This window comes from Schizophyllum commune (genome assembly GCF_000143185.2).
Source record: "Schizophyllum commune H4-8 unplaced genomic scaffold SCHCOscaffold_2, whole genome shotgun sequence".
Lineage (NCBI taxonomy): Eukaryota > Fungi > Basidiomycota > Agaricomycetes > Agaricales > Schizophyllaceae > Schizophyllum > Schizophyllum commune.
In genome coordinates, this window is record NW_026089539.1 from 2,997,028 (window position 1) to 3,013,653 (window position 16,626).

Sequence of the window (16,626 nt, forward strand, 5' to 3'; positions counted from 1 at the left end):
CGCCTAATGATAGCATGCTATGCAGCGCGTCTAACACACTGTTCAGGTGTGCAACCGCTCGCATCCTCCATACACACGATACATCGCCCTGTGGTTCTCTCGCGACGCAAAGGTGCACCTACGACACAACGCAAAGGTGGTGCTGCACAGGCAGGCGAGACCGGGACAATCACCGAAGACGACGGCGAGGGGGAGGACTTTGAAGAGACCACGCCGCGGCTGTCGCATGCGTCCCCGCCACCCCTGATAGACCCTAGGGCAAGCGTATCGTCTCGACGAACCAGTGGACAATCAACTATCCGGAGCACGCCATCGAGGACAGGCAGCATGGCCACCGTTCGCGTACAAAGACGCAATCGTTTAGCCAGCAAATTGAAGGAAGTGTTCGAGCTGGAAGGTATTGACGAAGTAGTCGCAGAAATGCCTTGCTGGCTACTGCGGTCTGTCTGTGAGTTCAGGTCTCTGGTTTCCATTCGTTATATTCAATATCCTCTAGTGCTGCAGGGTTACATGTACTTGACGAATTCTTACCTCTGCTTCTTCGCGCACATGCCGTCAAGAGAGGTGCGTATGTCAATACAACGTTCGACCGCTGCTAATGCATGGAACAGGATCAAGTGCTCAAGAGTGGTCTACTGCATAAGAAGTCGCAGCGCACGAAACGATGGATCAAGCATTGGTTTGTCCTCAAGAACGACGCGCTCTCTTGGTTCAATTCATCCTCGGTTGGCATTTTTGTTGTTTCACCGGGAAGTGCACCTTCTGACCGTCGCCATAGGACCCATACTTCCCGCACGGCATTGTCGACCTTCGCTATGCCATCTCGTGTGAGCCTGTAGGCGAGAAGGAGTTCCGCGTGCGAACGAACCAGAAGGTTGTGCACCTGCAAGCCGACTCTGTACCGAGTCGCGATGAATGGGTTAAGGCCGTGCGCAAAGTCATCTTCAAGGCGCAGAACATGGGCGATAGTGTGAAGGTATGTACACCACAGCTCACGGTGGAATGTGAACTTATCCCTGCTAGATTGCCATCCCTTATTCCGCGATTCTTGACGTCGAGAAGTCGTCCGCGATGGACTTCAGCGAGACCATAGAAGTCAAGGTCGTCGACAAGGATGACAGCTACTCTGTCGACTCGTACTTCTTCGCCTACTTCCACGACCTGCCAGCCGCACTCGACCAAATTCGTGACGCTGTGCGCGTGTACCGCAGCCTTCCCGAGCCACCAAGCCCATACTCGGTTATGGACACGACAGCCGGGACGCGCACACCCGTGGCGCCTCAGGCCATGGATCGCGCTGTCAGCGCGCCAGCGTCAGACACGGCGTCTCGGACTTTGTCAGCCTTCCGCCTGCCGTCCCTCTTCCGGACCGTCCCATCGACGCCCGAGAAGGCCAACTTTTCCTCACCCGACGTGACCGACAACGAAGAGTTTACGCACATCTCGCGCCGGCCGAACTCGTTTGTGCCCATCACCGCATCGCCGAAGCAAATGACGAGCAGCGAGCTGCCCTCGGAGGCCGCGACGCCGACGCAGTCGACCATTGAGCACACGTACCCGCCGTCCACTTCATCGTCATCTACCCAGCCTGACTCTTCCCTGCATAGCGCGACTTCAGGTGGCAGTGGCTGGACCGTGGGTGTGCCGTCGTGGTTGAAGGGGCGGCCCCGGTTGCTTGGTGGTGGCATCCCGCGGGTGAAGGAGATGTACACGCCACCGACAACGACGCCAAGTGCGGGGTCGGGTTCGTCGATGGGTGATATGGCGTTCAGCGTGCTGGAGACGCCGGAGGCCACACTGGATGTAGAGACGACGGAGAAGTTCCGCGCGGCGTTTGCGTACGACGAGAAGGAGATGCTCTTGGGATGTGAGTGCTCTGCGAATGTAATGATAAGCAGACTAACACAGCGAAGACTTCCCTGGGTTTCTTTTCCGCCTACTACCCATCAATGGGCGGCTGTACATCTCGACCAACTTCTTCTGCTTCAAGTCGAGCGGACCGTTGGCAACACGGACAAGGGTCAGTACTTTGCGCAGGGAGGCATCCGGTTACTTACATATTTGCAGATGGCAATCCCCATCCGCGACATCTTAGCCACGGAGAAGTCGAAAGGCACTCGGTTCGGACACCATGGCGTCATTGTCATCATCAAGGGCCACGAAGAGCTATTCTTCGAGTTCTGGGGCGAAGACAAGCGGGACTCCTTCATGCGCCTCCTTGGGAAGCAGATGGAGGACGTGCATCGCCGACTAGCCTCGGGTGAATCCAACAACGTGCCGTCGCAGGGCAACCGCGACGCGCTCATCCTGGAGGAGTTCGAGCCTCCTAGCGCAGACGACCCAGATGCGCCGGCGCCAGATACCAGCATGACCGACTCGTTGCCCGCCGTGATGTTCACCTCAGCTTCGTCGACCTTCCTGACCTTCAAGCCCAACAAGTCGATGCACTTCACGTGTCTGACGATTGGCTCGCGCGGCGACGTGCAGCCGTACATCGCGCTGGCGAAGGGACTCATGGCCGATGGGCATCGCGTGCGCATTGCAACGCATGTGGAGTTCAAGGACTGGATTGAATCGCATGGGATTGAGTACGGCTACGTTGGCGGAGATCCTGCTGAGCTCATGAGGATTTGCGTGGAGAACGGCATGTTTACGGTTTCGTTCCTGAAGGAAGGGCTTCAGAAGGTACGACTTGAGTGTCGAAAGTAGGGCGTGGACTGACTTTTTTCCAGTTCCGTGGGTGGCTCGACGACCTATTGAAGACCTCCTGGGACGCATGCCAGGGCACTGATGTTCTCATCGAGAGTCCGAGTGCTATGGGCGGCCTTCACATAGCAGAGGCGCTGAGGATACCCTACTTCCGAGCCTTCACCATGACTTGGACGAGGACAAGGTACGGTCACCACGCATACAACATCTGCACGAACTGACACGCGATCAGAGCCTATCCGCACGCCTTTGCTGTACCCGAGCGAAAGGTTAGCAGACTTATCGGCTATGCGATAGAAACCACTTAGCTGACCGTATGCAGATGGGCGGAGGCTACAACTACATGTCTTATGTCATGTTCGACCAGGTCTTCTGGCGCGCCATCGCTGGACAGGTTAACCGGTGGAGGCGGAAGTCCTTGAACCTCGATAGCACAAATCTTGACAGGATGGAGCCGCACAAGATCCCCTTCCTGTACAACTTCAGCCCTACCGTTGTGCCGCCACCTCTCGACTGGCCGGAATGGATTCGCATCACCGGTGAGCTACGTCCGTATCATCTCGTTGTATCTCCTTGCTGAACTTATACAGGCTACTGGTTCCTCGATGATGCCGACGCGAGTGGCAAGAAATGGTCACCGCCTGACAGCTTGAACAAGTTCATACACAAGGCGCGCAAGGAGCACAAGAAGATCGTCTACATCGGCTTTGGCAGCATCGTGGTGTCTGACCCGAAGGCGATGACGCGCTGCGTGATCGAGGCCGTCGTCAACAGCGGCGTTCGCGCCATTCTGTCCAAGGGGTGGTCGGATAGATTGTCGGTCAAGACGACGGAGGCGAGCGATATTGAGGAGCCCCTACCGTCGTCGATATACCCGATTGCCTCCATCCCTCATGACTGGCTATTCCAGCGGATAGACGCAGCTTGCCATCATGGAGGTGCTGGTACTACGGGAGCTAGCTTACGGGGTAAGTTACCTCTCAGGAGGGGAAGGTTGATCAATTGACATCATTTGCAGCTGGCATTCCGACCATCATCCATCCCTTCTTCGGTGACCAGTTCTTCTGGGCTGACCGAGTCGAAGCGCTTGGCGTTGGGTCTGGTGTGCGCAGGCTGACCGTTGAGAGCCTGACGGATGCCCTGCGAGCCGCCACCACGGATGTCAAGCAAATCGAGAAGGCCAAGGCCGTTGGGGAGAAGATCCGCTCCGTAAGCACAGTGACTTTGTCCTTCGGCGTAGTAGCTGATATTCCTGGTATAGGAGGATGGCGTGGCCACTGCCATCGAATCTATCTATCGCGACCTCGAATACGCACGCTCCTTGATTAAGGCCCCTCCATCACAGCCACGCCCTCTTCCTCCTCATGATGACTCCGATGAGGATCTGGTCCTCGAGAATTCGACCATCCGGGACAGTGTGACTACCAACAACTCGGAGCACAACTCTGGGTACAACAGTTCCAGCGGTGGTGGCGCGCCGAGCGAGGACTGGAGTATGGTCTCCGCGGATGGAGAGGAACGTAGGCCTTCCACGTCCGGCTCCCGTCCGCCCGTCCAGCGGCGGTGCTCGAGCACCGACCGGATAGTCAACAAGCGCAACAGCATCGCTGCCGCTATGCTCGCCGTTCTTCCTGACTCCCTTGCCTCACCTCGTCGCGCCGCGTCGCCTGGCGCCTGATATGCCTCCTTGCAACTGTAGCTGTACTACCTCTCTTGCTTGTCTGACCTGTGTATATGTGTATCCTATATCCCCCATCTACAGCACCCTATCTATCCTAGACTTTGCACATAGAAGTAATATTATCCGTGTCTAGCTTCCTGTTGCCTTCCTCTGATCCTACATCGTCGCATCCTCGTAGTGCTCGCTGAACACAGCCTTGCTGAACTGCCCGAAGTTCTGCGTGGGCGACAGCTGCTCGTTGACGTTGGGCTGCATGAACAAAGCGAACGTCTCGCGCGAGATCTTCGGACCGTTGGGCGTGGAGGGGACTTGGCCGACGCGCACACAGTGAGGGGTGGCGCGCAATTTTTTGCCTGTGGCGACTTCAAGGGCTTCGCCGGTCTGGAAAGCCAGACAATCGGAGGGGATGGCGACCTTCGTGAGGTCGCCGCCGCGGGTGCGGATGTACAGACCGGAGTCAGGCGAGGGCGAGGAGGTCACTGTGACCTCGCCTGTCGTGGGGTCCTCGGCGAGGTACATGGCCTGTGGATATACACTAGTTCGAATGAAAGTTGACATATACGGGCAGAAGGCAGCTTACCGAGCAGAGACCAGTCAGAAGTGAGTGGTCAAGATGCATGCCGCAGTAGCTGTCGATAGCCTCATCCTCCGCGGGCACAGCGTCGGGCGAGGGCGGGAAATAATGAAGCAGCCGCGCCTTCGTCGTTTGCGAGGTACTGATGAGCTTCGGCAGCGACATGTCCGAGTTGTTGAGGTGCGAGAGTGCTGGCGGGAAAGTCAATCCCGGGTGAGGCCCTGCAAGGATGTGCCCAACTTACCGAATGGCTGGCAAGCGGCAGCCAGTTCGCATCCAACATTGAAGATGAACCTGAAAGGGTAGGCATGTGAGCTCGAAGTTACCAATCCTTGTAACGAGCATGTCCGTACCTGCCTAGGTCTTTGAACGCTTCCTCGAAGCCCTCGACGCCTTTCTCGTCGGCGGCGGGCCCTGTAAGGGAGCGTTTGCCATCGCGATTAGAAATTGAATGATGTACGAACATATGTTGGAGCCATGGTACTCTGGGTAAGCCTTCCTATCCTCGTCTGAGACGTCAGGCGTATCGATAATTGGGTTTGCGTAGTAGGATCCCTTCAGGACATCTAAGCTGGCGTCACGACGAATTTAGCGGATACAAAGAATTGAGAGAATACCTGGCTTCCCGTTCATGATTTCCTAGAAATCAATCAGCGGTCGTTTCCTTATCTTGGCTTGGATTGTCTACCTTGCCGTGAGACCAACCGAAGCTGCAAGAGGAATCAGTAGGCTAATGTATACATCAAGTACATAGGCCTACCTATAGCTACTAGCAGCATCAGTATACTTCTCGCGGCGCTCTTCATCCAGCTTTGCGAATTTATGGGCAAGCTTGAGCAGCCGTTCGCGTTTTCTGACGTATTCCTGCGGAAGACCCCGAACGACGATCAGCCCCAGGCTCTTGGGATCCGAGCCAAATGCTTCCTCTATAACACCGCGTAAGTATCACCTCTCACGCATTTATGGAGTCCATTGATTGTTAGCGCACCAATGGCCTGCGTCAGAGATAACGGCGAAGAAACAAGGTCACTGTAGTTGATGACGACAGCCCCCTCAGGTGTTCGTGTCGGCGCCGCCTGCGAGAGTCAGGGATATCTGCAGGACAATTGCTGGCCTCTTTACCATAATTCCTCCAATGTTAAGCTCAAGATCTGGAGATCAACGCCACGCGCGACGGAGGAAGATGAACCACAAGGGTTGCCTGATTCGGACATCACCCTTCGATTCGGCAGTTTCCGTGGTCACGCTTCGGTTCGACTCCTGTTGTACTCAACGACGATGACGGCGAAGGGGCTTCGTGAAGCACTGCTGATTCGCTGAATACCTGCTTTCTCACTGACTAATTGTGTTATGAGTAACATGCCCTCTATCATAGGTCGCCACATCGTCAGCTGAACCGCTGCTACAAATCTGCTGACGCGGTCCAGACTGCCCTAGACGTCCACCTGAACCCATCCTGACCTGACTCTTCCCGCCGTCCAACGGTCACAAGCGTCCTCCTGCGGTCGTTTTGGAGCGACTTTCTGCTCTCCGGCTCTCTCCTTGGCTGCTCAAGTCACCGCAAACCCCACGAATGAAATGCGGGGCGGGCGGTACGCTGGGCCCGTCCAGCCAGCAAGCTAGACCGGGGGTCGTCGATGTTTTACAAAAAACTCCACGGCCCCTCCCGCTCAATCAAAGACCATTCATTATCGGCTCTGGCTAGGCGCTTCTTGCCGTTCCAGACCGCGTGCGGAGATGCTAGCTCATATAAAAGGTTAACCGCCCTCCGTTATTCCTCATCCAGCGAACAGCTACTCCTCCCAACGCAAGAGTCCTCTCTCGACCACCACACCCTACACACACGCTTTGAGATGATCCCTCAAATGTCCCGCCAGGCCATGCGCCCCGCCTTCCGCGCCATCCAGCGCCGTACTCTCATGGGCGGCCACCCGACGGGTCCTACGTACAGCGAGGAGAGCTTGGTGAGTAGCCTTTAGCCTTTGCAGAAGCATCGAAGACTTATCTAGCTTCTCTTCCTCAGCGCACTGTGCCTTTCTCGTTCAAGAACAAGAAGGTGTTCGCTACCACCCTGGTCTCCTTCCTCGGCCTCGGCTTCGTTGGCCTCCCCACCATCGCCTGGGCATGGACTTGGTACGTCCGCTGTCCTCACTTTTCGATCACACGCTGATCAGCTACGCAGGTACAAGCCCGGCGGCTTCAAGAACGCCTCTGGTTGAACGGCTCACCCAATTCACGCCTCCCGTATCACTAGCCTAACGCTAATGCTTTCGACACACACATGTACCATAACTTATTGAGCTTTGGACAATCGGGGGCTTCTGTAATATACCATTTTTGAAGACATCATCCACTGCATGATTGAGGCGCGTCAATGAGAAAAAACGGGGAGATGATCGCACATGAGCAGTTTGCGGATTCGACGTCAAGGTCACCTAGCTCTTCACTGACGTGGCCTAGCTGGCCTTGGTGGCGACCCACGGCGGGATAGACAGCTAGCTGGGGTTTTGAAACAAGCAAACGATGGCACAGCTATGAAAGACGTTCAAAGTCATGATGATTATAGCGCGTTGTTGTACAGAAATTCCACAGGTCGTCCGGGTATCCTCAAAGCTCATGCAGCGTCCTCCTTATCCACCTTAACCGCATCCTCAGACGTCTCGCTCGACACCCGTTGCTGTCCATGACCCGCCTCCTCTGGCACCTTGAGGTCCTTCTGTTCCGTCCAGCCCATGCGCTCCACCACATAGCCCTGCCCGAGCACCTCGACACCGATACGCAGCGCCTCGGCCATCAGGTCCTCCACCCACTCATACTTCTCAGCGTCACCGTTCCAAAGGTCGATCCAGTCCGCGGGCACAGCCTGCGTGACGGTGGTGTGCGTGAGCGAGTGACTGGGGTCCGAAAGGTAGAGCAGGAAGTGGATGTCCTGGTGGACGGGCGGAGCGGAGGGGGTAGTTGCCTGAGAGTCGGGCTCGATTATTTGCGTAGGGAGATGGCGCGTAGCAGTGTAGGCCTGGATACGGAGGTAGACGTCGGAGTAGGTGAGCGGGACAGTGATGTTGGATTGCGTGGTCTTCTTCTCATGCGAGGCAGAGAGTTTGATGAGTTCTTCAAGGTTTGCCTGCAATGGCGCGTCACTTAGGGCCCAATGAACGGGATGGAGTGGGACCCACTTGAGAAAGCTTCAGTGCGGTCTCGTAGCCGTCAACCACAGCGAGATCGCGGACGCCCTCTTCGTCTGATGAGGGTTCCTTCGGGCGAATCTCCTTGCCACTGTTGACGATGAGATCACCGCCCTCGACTTGCTCGAGTATCTGAGACAGTCAGTTGCGGTTATAGAGGAAAGAAGGTAGACCATACCCTGATGAGCGCGCGGTAGACCAAACTCTGAATGCCGTCATAACCTCGCAGATCGTGACTGAGCCAGACGCGAATCACTTCGTGCTCAGAGATGGGAGGGGCGACGACGTTGAGAATGTCGGTGAGAGTAGATAATCCGACACGCTTGAAGTCGGCACCTATAGCACCTCCAAGATCATCAGCGTCCTTGATCTATCATCTTGGTAGAGTGAACGCACCAAGTTTGTTGATATCAACGGGGAGGTTCGCCTTGTTCGCATATGCTATGACTCCCTCACCCCACTTGCGCGCCTGCTCGTTCTGAGGGAGGTTCTTGGCCTGCTCCTCCACGACATGGCGCGCTTGCTGAACCGCATTCCATACAGAGCCAGTATTCCACGAGCCCCAGCCCCACCCACCACCGCTTCCCCCTTCAGCTTGAGGGGCCTCCTGAGGCTCAGACGATCCAGACGACTTCTCCGAAGCTGCCGCTGTGGGCGCGGGGGGCGTTGCACGCCCCTGCGAGCTAAGCTTGAAGCGCTCGGTGCTCTTGCGCACTGTAGGCGTTCCACTCCTCGAGAGCGTCGCGGCCGGACTGCGCGTCTTCACCTGCGGCACCGGCTCCGCGCTCTTCTGCGTGATCTCGTCGATGAACGCTAGAAACTCCGCCTCGCCCTCGCCAGGCTTGGGGGCAGCCGCAGCGGGAGGGGCACCAGAGCCGGTGGACGCCTCGGGGGGAGGAGGCGCAATGTTGTCAAGGTCGTCGAGGAATGCGAGGGCCTCCTCCTGCTTGGACTTGGATTTGGTCGTCATCGCGGCTGGGGAAGAAGTGCGTATGTGATGTGGCTGTGCTGCATTGTTCTCCACTTGCTCTCAGCGCTCACTAGACGCGATACGACTTGGCGCCATGGCTACCTCCACGACACCTTACGCTTATGAGATCTTTGACTCGCTGCCATACTTTGACAAGGACCTGGAGACCTTGCCCGAGTTGCGGGACAAGGTCGACTCTGAGATCGCAAAAGAAATGGGCAAGAGGGATGTCATCCACCCCAAAGTACCGCCTGAATTCGAACTTTTCAAGGTGTGTGCCCACTATCCGCATGCATATAGTCTACTCACACTGTGTAATAGGGGAAGCCTTTGCTGAAGGCAGAACTTACGCGCATAGAATCCCACAAACCGTTCCCCTCCCTCGACACGCTGCGTTATCAACTTCCTGCACCAACATCCATGCCTGCTACCGATGAGGAGTGGAAGAAGGCCCTTGACAATGCTCACGCACAACTTGAACACCAACGAACGCGGTTTGTCTGCTTGACTTATGCTCTTGATCGACGCGCTCATTTGTGTATAGGCAAACAAACGTTTCGTTGTTACAGACGTACGGCGCAAACGCATGGAGAATACACAACTACCTTCTTGAGACTACGGCAAAGAACGCTGAGAAGGCTTTGGAGGAGTTGAAGGAGCAGATCACTGAGGTGAACCGCGAGCGCAAGAACACACAGGTATGTTCTTCCCTTTGAGTGGTATGTGTCACAGACTCACCGATGCTCGCAGACCAAGCTTGGAGAACAAATCACATCTCTAGAGCATCGCTACGTCGAGTTAATCTCGAGTGTGTTGCAGATCGAGATGGCAAACGTCGCGCTCGAGGCGGAAATCGAGCGGTTAACGACCCGGGAAATCGAGCTTAGCGGCGGTGCTTGATAGCGTTGTGGCGCTACTGTTTTTTCCTTGCCATATTCTAGCCACATCTTGGCGCACATGCTAGCTTGCCTGCCAGGCTATATTGCAATGCATCCACAGCACCTGGCATATGTTACTTCGGTATCCCTCTTCATATGGCTGGACGGGTGTATAGCAAGAATCAGATGCCCAGTGATACTCAGATACTTGGCCCGTATCTGAACGTTACTTGCTCATCTAACAAGGGCACGGTCAAGTTGATGTTTAGCTGTGGGCGTATATTGTTCGATTTCCACGTGCCCAGCTTAATGAAGCCAGAAATCACGCGCTTCTTCTCCTCGGAACCCCCGCCATCACCGAGGCCTTACAGCGACATTCATAATGATGCGGAATTCGCGCGGATTGCGAGCGGCGTGTCATGTTTGGCTGCGCCCCTCCGGCAACGACCGCGAAGGGCTGGAAGCCAACTGGAAGCACCATTCTCTGAAGTTTTTGTCAAGTTCTTGTACCCTTTAAGCCCTCTGTATTTCACGGCAGAGTCCTATTGGTAGATCCACCTATGTTTTCGGGCGGAACAAGGATAGTATATGCCTCTCTCGGAGGAGCTCGTGCCCACGCGCCATACGCGCGTGGTGCTCGGAAAAGTCCGAGATCCCAGCCGGTCTTGTTCTTTTCCTCAGGCGAGCCTCCGTCCGCAAGTAAGGGTGCACGGAAGGGTAATCCTGAGTGAGTATCACACAAAGAAGGCCCCGAAATGTGCATCCCGAACACTCAAATGCTCCACAATCGCTCAGCGGTAATTGCCGGGAGGGCGCGGCCAAACATGGCACGCCGCGTGCAACTCGCGCGAATTCCGCATCATTATGAATGTCGCTGTAACCGGAACGCGAACGCGCACCGGATAGCCGGTCGTCGCGCGCATCGTCGGCTGTTGCTCAAATGCTCTCATAACCTTGACCTATCCCCTTGCCCATATATCGCACACACATCGCTAGCCTTCGTTTTCCCTTCACCTACCAGCCCGCGCATTCCCGCCACAATGACGACCGCACCCATCAAGGAGGCTGAACATGAGCTCATTTCGACTGCACTGGAGGTGGAACAGATTGATGTGAACCTGTACCGCTCAAAGTCCCTCTGGATGCCTGCGTATGCGCGGGGTGTCTTCGGCGGGTGCGCTTTCAATACTTCGCTCTCATGCCACGAAGTCTCACCCACAAGCAGTCAGGTCATCTCCCAGGCGCTCGTGTCTGCCACGAACTCCGTCGATCCTGCCTTCGGCCTACACTCCCTACACGTGAGTATGCATAATACTCAATCCTTCCCATCCTCACCAGTATCTCCCCCAGTGCTACTTCCTCACCAGCGCCTCCCCCGCTACCCCCGTTCTCTACACTGTTGAGCGCGTCCGGCAAGGCCGCTCCTATGTCACCCGCGTCGTGAAGGCTTCGCAGAAGGGACATATCGTCTTCGTCATGATGTGCTCGTTCCAGAAACCCGAGCCGTGGCAGCCGCAGTACCAATGGACCATGCCGGAGGTACCGCCGCCTGAGCAGTGCGTGCTCGAGGAGGAGCGCTATCGCCAGAGGGCGAATGACCCGGGCTTGAATGCCAAGGCAAGAGCGTACTTGAGCGATCTCGCGGTGGTAAGTGGACTTCAGCACCTACGGAATCTGCGCACCTGAAAGTCCTGCAGGAACGCGAACATAGCCCGATAGCTATCAAGATCGCGAAGGAGCGTATCATGAGGGAAGACGGCTCATCACAGTATGCGTACTGGTTCCAAGCACGGAATATACCGGACTACGAGACAGCGTACCAGAAGGTGCGTATTGCATGCACTCGCTGCGCTTCCTTCACTTACCCCGCAAACACCCAGTGCATCCTCGGATATCTCTCTGACTTGAGATTGTGCGTATACATGCTTAGTCAGCGCAGAACCTGGCGACTGATCGCTTCTTAGAATTGGCACAGTCGCTCAGACTCTGGGACTGAAGGGCTATGCGATGGCTACCGGCGCACAGGCGCTTGGAATGTCTTCCACCATCGACCACTCCATCTACTACTACAGCGACTCCCTCGACTGCGGCGACTGGCTGCTTTACGTCGTGCGTATTCTCCTCCCATACCCTCATTGACTCCGATTCATCGCTCCATAGATGACTGCCTCGCGTGCTGCGTCGGGTCGCGGGGTGGCGCACGGACAGCTGTACACTAGGGATGGAACTTTGGTGGCAATAACGGCTCAAGAAGGCGTGGTGCGCGCGGATGTGCGGGGTCCGAATGCGAAGTTGTAAGGGGAATTCAGAAGTGGAACATTTACTCACCTAGATCTTTGGCTACTGTCCATCTTGAATAATATACCTGTAGGCTAGACATACTCTTTAGCAACTAAGCACTTATTTGTGACCCGCTCTTTGCCATGGCAGGCAACTACTGCCACTCACAGCGAGTCCGCACTGCCGTAGGACCCTGGGAGCAACGCTCCTATTTGTCGCGCATGTGACCGTGCGACTCCTGCGCGCCCTCAAATTTCGGCGCGATCACGTTTTGTTCTTTCTTCAAGTGTCCTCTCGACCGTCGGAAGCGCCCCGCCTTCGGGCACTCTGGCGTTATGCATTCTGGTCGGAGGAGCGAGGCGTCCTTCGGGATGCTCACGAGAACGAGCGTTCGCGCAGCGCGGCTCGATTCCACTTCAGTGTCGAGTCGAGTCGTCTGCGTGGATGCGGCGCTATATTCCTGTACCTGCCGTACCCGCCCTCTTCGGAGGGTTGCCACTATGTGGCCTTGACGGTTTGGTCAAACCATAGCTCAGACATACCTTCCACCCCCTCCCTATTCTTTGCACGCGTTGCGATCGCTTAGCACAGTACTTGTACGCGTCGATGCTTTGACTTTGCCAATGAATACCCCTTTGCAGTTCACTTGCGCTTGTGCGCCCACTGCTTCGCATCTATTGATCCTGGTCAGATGAGGTGCATATACGACGCTTCTTCGTCCCCGTGAACAACTTTCGGGGTCGGGAGACGCGTCTGAGTTCGCGTGAGCTGGCCAGAGTCAGACGCGATCGAGCGACACGACGCCACATTTGCAGTCGGAGTTCCAATGTCCAAACTCTAATTTTTGGTTTCTCACGGCCGACAACCCATCTTTCGGCGGTCTCGCTCGCTCGTTCATCAGCGCTACGCCCAGCAAAAGGCAGCCGTCCCCGTCCAGCCACCAAAACCTCCACCATGGTCAGTTCTGCCGCCCCGCGCAGAGACGCGATCGCTGCACCGATGCTGATGTGATCGCCGTCTCTGGCTCCGTAGACGCTCGCTGTCGACCTCCTCAACCCCTCTGCCGAGCAGGAGAAGCGCAAGCACAAGCTCAAGCGTCTTGTGCCCTCCCCCAACTCGTACTTCATGGACGTCAAGTGCCCTGGTGCGTTGGACTTATGCTCGTATATTGAGGGCACGCGCTGACATATCGTGTCTCATCGCAGGCTGCTTCGCGATCACCACTGTCTTCTCGCACGCGCAGACCGTCGTCATGTGCGGCTCGTGCGCCAGCGTTCTTTGCCAGCCGACAGGTGGTAAGGCTCGGCTAACGGAGGGTACGCTTCGCGTTTATGCCTGACAGAAATCTCGCTTACTGACATCGCGTTTGTGCAGGCTGCTCTTTCCGCAAAAAGAACTAAAGGGTTCCTTGCGATGTTGTATCCTTAGCTGTGCTTATACGCATTCCCCTTCATCTTGCATCCGTCGCTTTCCGCTCGGCACACGCCTTATGTCCATGCTGCCTATGCAATACTACATGCATCGCTTTCGAATCACGGTTTTATCAGGCCAAGTTGGAGGAGATAGGACGTGTGATGAGGAAAACAATGCACCTTGGGAATGCAACGATCACAGACAAACGAGTGATCAGTTGCAGGGAAGTACAATAGTTAGTCAAGCGCTCTTGACAATAAGGCCTCTGTCTGACAGTGAGAACCGAAGTCAGTGATGCCAGCCGGTTGACGGTCAGGACAATAAACGTGATGGAGGACGTACAAGATGTCGAGCGCATCTGCCGCATCTCCGTCCTGACGGTGCCATTGGCTGCGTGACTTGAATGCTTTGTCTGTCTTCGCACACATGACTCGCCGTTACGGTTCCGGCGGAGGTACACGCAAGGTGACAATGTTCTGCGTTCTCGAAGCTCTATGTCCCGGCAAAGTGGAAGACTTTGCTGTGCGCACGGCAACCGGAGCCCTCGCCAAAAGAGGGCATAATGGCAGTCCGAGCTGCCCGTAACACGAGGGGGGACATGCATCCTATCTCCGGTCAAAGTACAACGGGGATCCCAAAGAGGAACAAGGGCATGTAATTTCGAACCCCCACGTGTGAGACCCACGAGCTGATGCTGGGAAATTACACGGCATCGCGCCGGAGAAATATACTTGCCGGCCGCTTGCTATTGTTCTGAAGAACGCAAGCCGCATGGGTCGGCTTATGTGAGCATGCAGGCGCAGCGAGTACAAAAGGCTGCGGTCAGGAGGGGGAGACCCAAGCGCCCACTCCCAGTCACTCGTCGGCTCACGTTTCTTTTCCTTTTCTCTTCGTTTCCGCTCTCGTCCGACGGCACGCCCCCGACACGCTAGTCTCTACATAGATCTCTCACTCCAGCCCCTCTTTCATTGACGAGGTACGTCGCCACCATCGATCCCCCTTGTCTTCATCGCTGATAACACCTATCCAGCCCCGCCTCGCCTCTTATCCACGTCGTTAACGTCCTTCTTACACGTGTTCTCTGCTTGAATCGCCGGTCGGTTCAGCACTTTCGACTTTGTTCACACTCTCGCCACCCACAACCACTCGTAAACTTCATCCACACTTGCATTCACCTCTATCCACAATGGCCTCCAACACCTCGATCGCCATCACCGTCGCCCAGGCTGTTGCCTTCCTCACGCGCCCCCTCACGGCCACGTACCCGCAGGCGACTGTAGCCCGTCTGCAGACCGTCCTCGAGGCTAGCCTCACGGCGTACTACGCCCCGACGTGGAATCCCTCGGAGCCGCGCAGCGGTAGCGGTCGTCGCTCCCTCACGCTCTCCCCGGGCTGCCTCCCGCCTCGTTGCATCTACCAGGCGTGCCTTGACTCGGGCGTCCAGTGGTTCGATTGGGTCGGCCTCCTCGGCGGTCGCGAGTTCGACCTCTTCGTCGACCCCGGCCTCGTGTCCCTCTCCTTCGGCAAGCGTGGCACCCCAGGCGCCCAGCTCGTCACCGTCTGGGCCGATCAGCCTACCCTCGCTACCCACCACCGAAAGACGTCCTCCATGGACTCCGTCCGCCTGCACGCCGCCAACATGCAGGCCGCGATTGACGCCCAGCGCAAGACCTTTGCGCAGCGTGTCTCGGAGCGCGACGCGCACGAGGACGAGGAACTGTTCGCGATGATCGCGGGCGAGGTCGCTGCCCCCTCGTGGGAGCTGCCCCTCCCGCGCCCGCAGGCTCGCTCGAGCTCGCCGCTCTCGACCCACTCCCGCAGCAGCTCGCGCTCCTCCAACTCGAGCTCTGGCTTCTCCGCTGCATCTGCAGTTTCGTCCGCGACGAGCTACATTTCCAGCGCGGCCAGCGGTCGCTCGCAGACCATGTCTCGCCGCGAGCGTGCCCGCCAGGCGCGTGTCTACGTGGACCACAGCAAGAAGGATGTTACCCCTTACGATGGTGGCAAGACCACTGTTCTCACCGGTGGTGTCATGCTCGGCGGCGGCCCCCGTGCTGCCCGCGCCTGAGTGTTCACAACCGCACACCATTCGACATTGACGATGACTCAAAACGCGCTTCCCAAACGCCTCACTCACGACCAAACGACACTACTCATACGCTCTACTAATCTTCTGCATTCTCATTGACGCTCACATTGACACTCGTACTCAACAACTGTAGCCTTAGGTTTCTTATGGGTTTTGGCCTCTCGTATACTATGACTGTATTTAATACCCCCTGCTTCGCCGCATCCCCTACAATGGAGGCGCTTAGCTGTGTAATGTACCTGCTTCATGACCTCCAGTGCTGGCATTGCTTCACTGTCGTTACCTACTACCCCCACAAACCCAATATATGGCATGCTTATTGCCGTCCTTGGACAAAGTTCAGCTGTGTGTTATACTCCGCGCCTAGCGACTCAATTGAAGGGGAGTTCACTAAAGCATTAGGTTCTCGGAAGAAGAGGTGTGGGGCGCCTTTGGGCCGGAGCTCCCAGACATCAGTCTTCTTGGCTGTTGGTGCTGGGGCCTCTGCACTCAAGCGACGACGCCCAGCGTCAGCAAAATTACTGTCGTCATCCCCTGACGATGAAGGGAGTTCGTTTTTTCCTCGCTTACGCTGACGGACCATCGCAACGGGATTTGGTGAGACCTTCGGCGACGAAGCGGTGACCCAGAGTGCGTCGAAGACAGCCGCTGGACAATGGGTGGGTATGAACAGGAGCTTGGTCATAAAATAGGACCCAGTCGAGGCCATGGAATCGCCTTTCGGAGGTTGCTCAAAAGCTCCCGCTCCGTGCCACGTGGCGGTATGATGCCGAGATCCCCAATTGGACACGCTCGAGGCGCCACCACAGACGCGGATTGGAGCCCTCTTACGCACCGGATTGTCGTC

The 16,626-nt window shown here is 56.5% G+C and overlaps 9 protein-coding genes across 9 annotated transcripts; 6 read left to right on the plus strand and 3 right to left on the minus strand.

The window, feature by feature from the left end:
* Positions 1-327: 327 nt before the first annotated feature.
* On the plus strand, positions 328-4,387 carry SCHCODRAFT_02488901 (glycosyltransferase family 1 protein; the record flags this gene model as incomplete). Its single annotated transcript, XM_050342901.1, has 13 exons — positions 328-448; positions 497-564; positions 612-725; positions 779-976; positions 1,024-1,867; positions 1,914-2,020; positions 2,068-2,685; positions 2,733-2,893; positions 2,942-2,978; positions 3,032-3,248; positions 3,300-3,677; positions 3,728-3,918; positions 3,971-4,387. 13 exons carry the CDS (start codon positions 328-330, stop codon positions 4,385-4,387), a joined length of 3,471 nt encoding a protein of 1,156 aa, XP_050202404.1.
* A 36-nt stretch (positions 4,388-4,423) lies between these two features.
* On the minus strand, positions 4,424-5,605 carry SCHCODRAFT_02612555 (Clavaminate synthase-like protein). The gene is made up of 6 exons (XM_003037092.2): positions 5,582-5,605; positions 5,429-5,530; positions 5,318-5,378; positions 5,209-5,258; positions 4,971-5,155; positions 4,424-4,912 (listed from the first exon to the last, which is right to left on the minus strand). The coding sequence occupies exons 1-6, from the start codon at positions 5,595-5,597 to the stop codon at positions 4,547-4,549; spliced, it is 780 nt and encodes a 259-aa protein (XP_003037138.2). The 5' UTR covers positions 5,598-5,605; the 3' UTR covers positions 4,424-4,546.
* On the minus strand, positions 5,521-6,149 carry SCHCODRAFT_02168856 (uncharacterized protein). Its single transcript, XM_050341966.1, has 4 exons — positions 6,087-6,149; positions 5,953-6,040; positions 5,725-5,890; positions 5,521-5,674 (listed from the first exon to the last, which is right to left on the minus strand). The coding sequence occupies exons 1-4, from the start codon at positions 6,087-6,089 to the stop codon at positions 5,611-5,613; spliced, it is 321 nt and encodes a 106-aa protein (XP_050202405.1). The 5' UTR covers positions 6,090-6,149; the 3' UTR covers positions 5,521-5,610.
* A 622-nt stretch (positions 6,150-6,771) lies between these two features.
* SCHCODRAFT_02612560 (uncharacterized protein) lies at positions 6,772-7,313 on the plus strand. The gene is made up of 3 exons (XM_003038441.3): positions 6,772-6,928; positions 6,988-7,097; positions 7,147-7,313. Exons 1-3 carry the CDS (start codon positions 6,830-6,832, stop codon positions 7,181-7,183), a joined length of 246 nt encoding a protein of 81 aa, XP_003038487.2. The 5' UTR covers positions 6,772-6,829; the 3' UTR covers positions 7,184-7,313.
* A 149-nt stretch (positions 7,314-7,462) lies between these two features.
* SCHCODRAFT_02612562 (uncharacterized protein) lies at positions 7,463-9,144 on the minus strand. The gene is made up of 4 exons (XM_003037091.2): positions 8,546-9,144; positions 8,328-8,485; positions 8,141-8,281; positions 7,463-8,088 (listed from the first exon to the last, which is right to left on the minus strand). Exons 1-4 carry the CDS (start codon positions 9,117-9,119, stop codon positions 7,579-7,581), a joined length of 1,383 nt encoding a protein of 460 aa, XP_003037137.2. The 5' UTR covers positions 9,120-9,144; the 3' UTR covers positions 7,463-7,578.
* A 19-nt stretch (positions 9,145-9,163) lies between these two features.
* On the plus strand, positions 9,164-10,268 carry SCHCODRAFT_02684780 (breast carcinoma amplified sequence 2). Its single transcript, XM_003038440.2, has 4 exons — positions 9,164-9,390; positions 9,441-9,613; positions 9,664-9,817; positions 9,870-10,268. The coding sequence occupies exons 1-4, from the start codon at positions 9,214-9,216 to the stop codon at positions 10,017-10,019; spliced, it is 654 nt and encodes a 217-aa protein (XP_003038486.1). The 5' UTR covers positions 9,164-9,213; the 3' UTR covers positions 10,020-10,268.
* A 746-nt stretch (positions 10,269-11,014) lies between these two features.
* On the plus strand, positions 11,015-12,414 carry SCHCODRAFT_02612570 (Thioesterase/thiol ester dehydrase-isomerase). The gene is made up of 7 exons (XM_050344543.1): positions 11,015-11,171; positions 11,223-11,295; positions 11,348-11,644; positions 11,695-11,823; positions 11,878-11,909; positions 11,962-12,106; positions 12,158-12,414. Exons 1-7 carry the CDS (start codon positions 11,038-11,040, stop codon positions 12,293-12,295), a joined length of 948 nt encoding a protein of 315 aa, XP_050202406.1. The 5' UTR covers positions 11,015-11,037; the 3' UTR covers positions 12,296-12,414.
* Positions 12,415-13,160: 746 nt separating this feature from the next.
* On the plus strand, positions 13,161-13,974 carry SCHCODRAFT_02612573 (40S ribosomal protein S27). Its single transcript, XM_003038438.2, has 4 exons — positions 13,161-13,234; positions 13,310-13,421; positions 13,483-13,593; positions 13,652-13,974. The coding sequence occupies exons 1-4, from the start codon at positions 13,232-13,234 to the stop codon at positions 13,675-13,677; spliced, it is 252 nt and encodes an 83-aa protein (XP_003038484.1). The 5' UTR covers positions 13,161-13,231; the 3' UTR covers positions 13,678-13,974.
* Positions 13,975-14,458: 484 nt separating this feature from the next.
* Positions 14,459-16,187, plus strand: SCHCODRAFT_02567148 (uncharacterized protein). The gene is made up of 2 exons (XM_003038437.2): positions 14,459-14,666; positions 14,721-16,187. Exon 2 carries the CDS (start codon positions 14,877-14,879, stop codon positions 15,756-15,758), a length of 882 nt encoding a protein of 293 aa, XP_003038483.1. The 5' UTR covers positions 14,459-14,666; positions 14,721-14,876; the 3' UTR covers positions 15,759-16,187.
* The last annotated feature ends 439 nt before the right edge of the window (positions 16,188-16,626 follow it).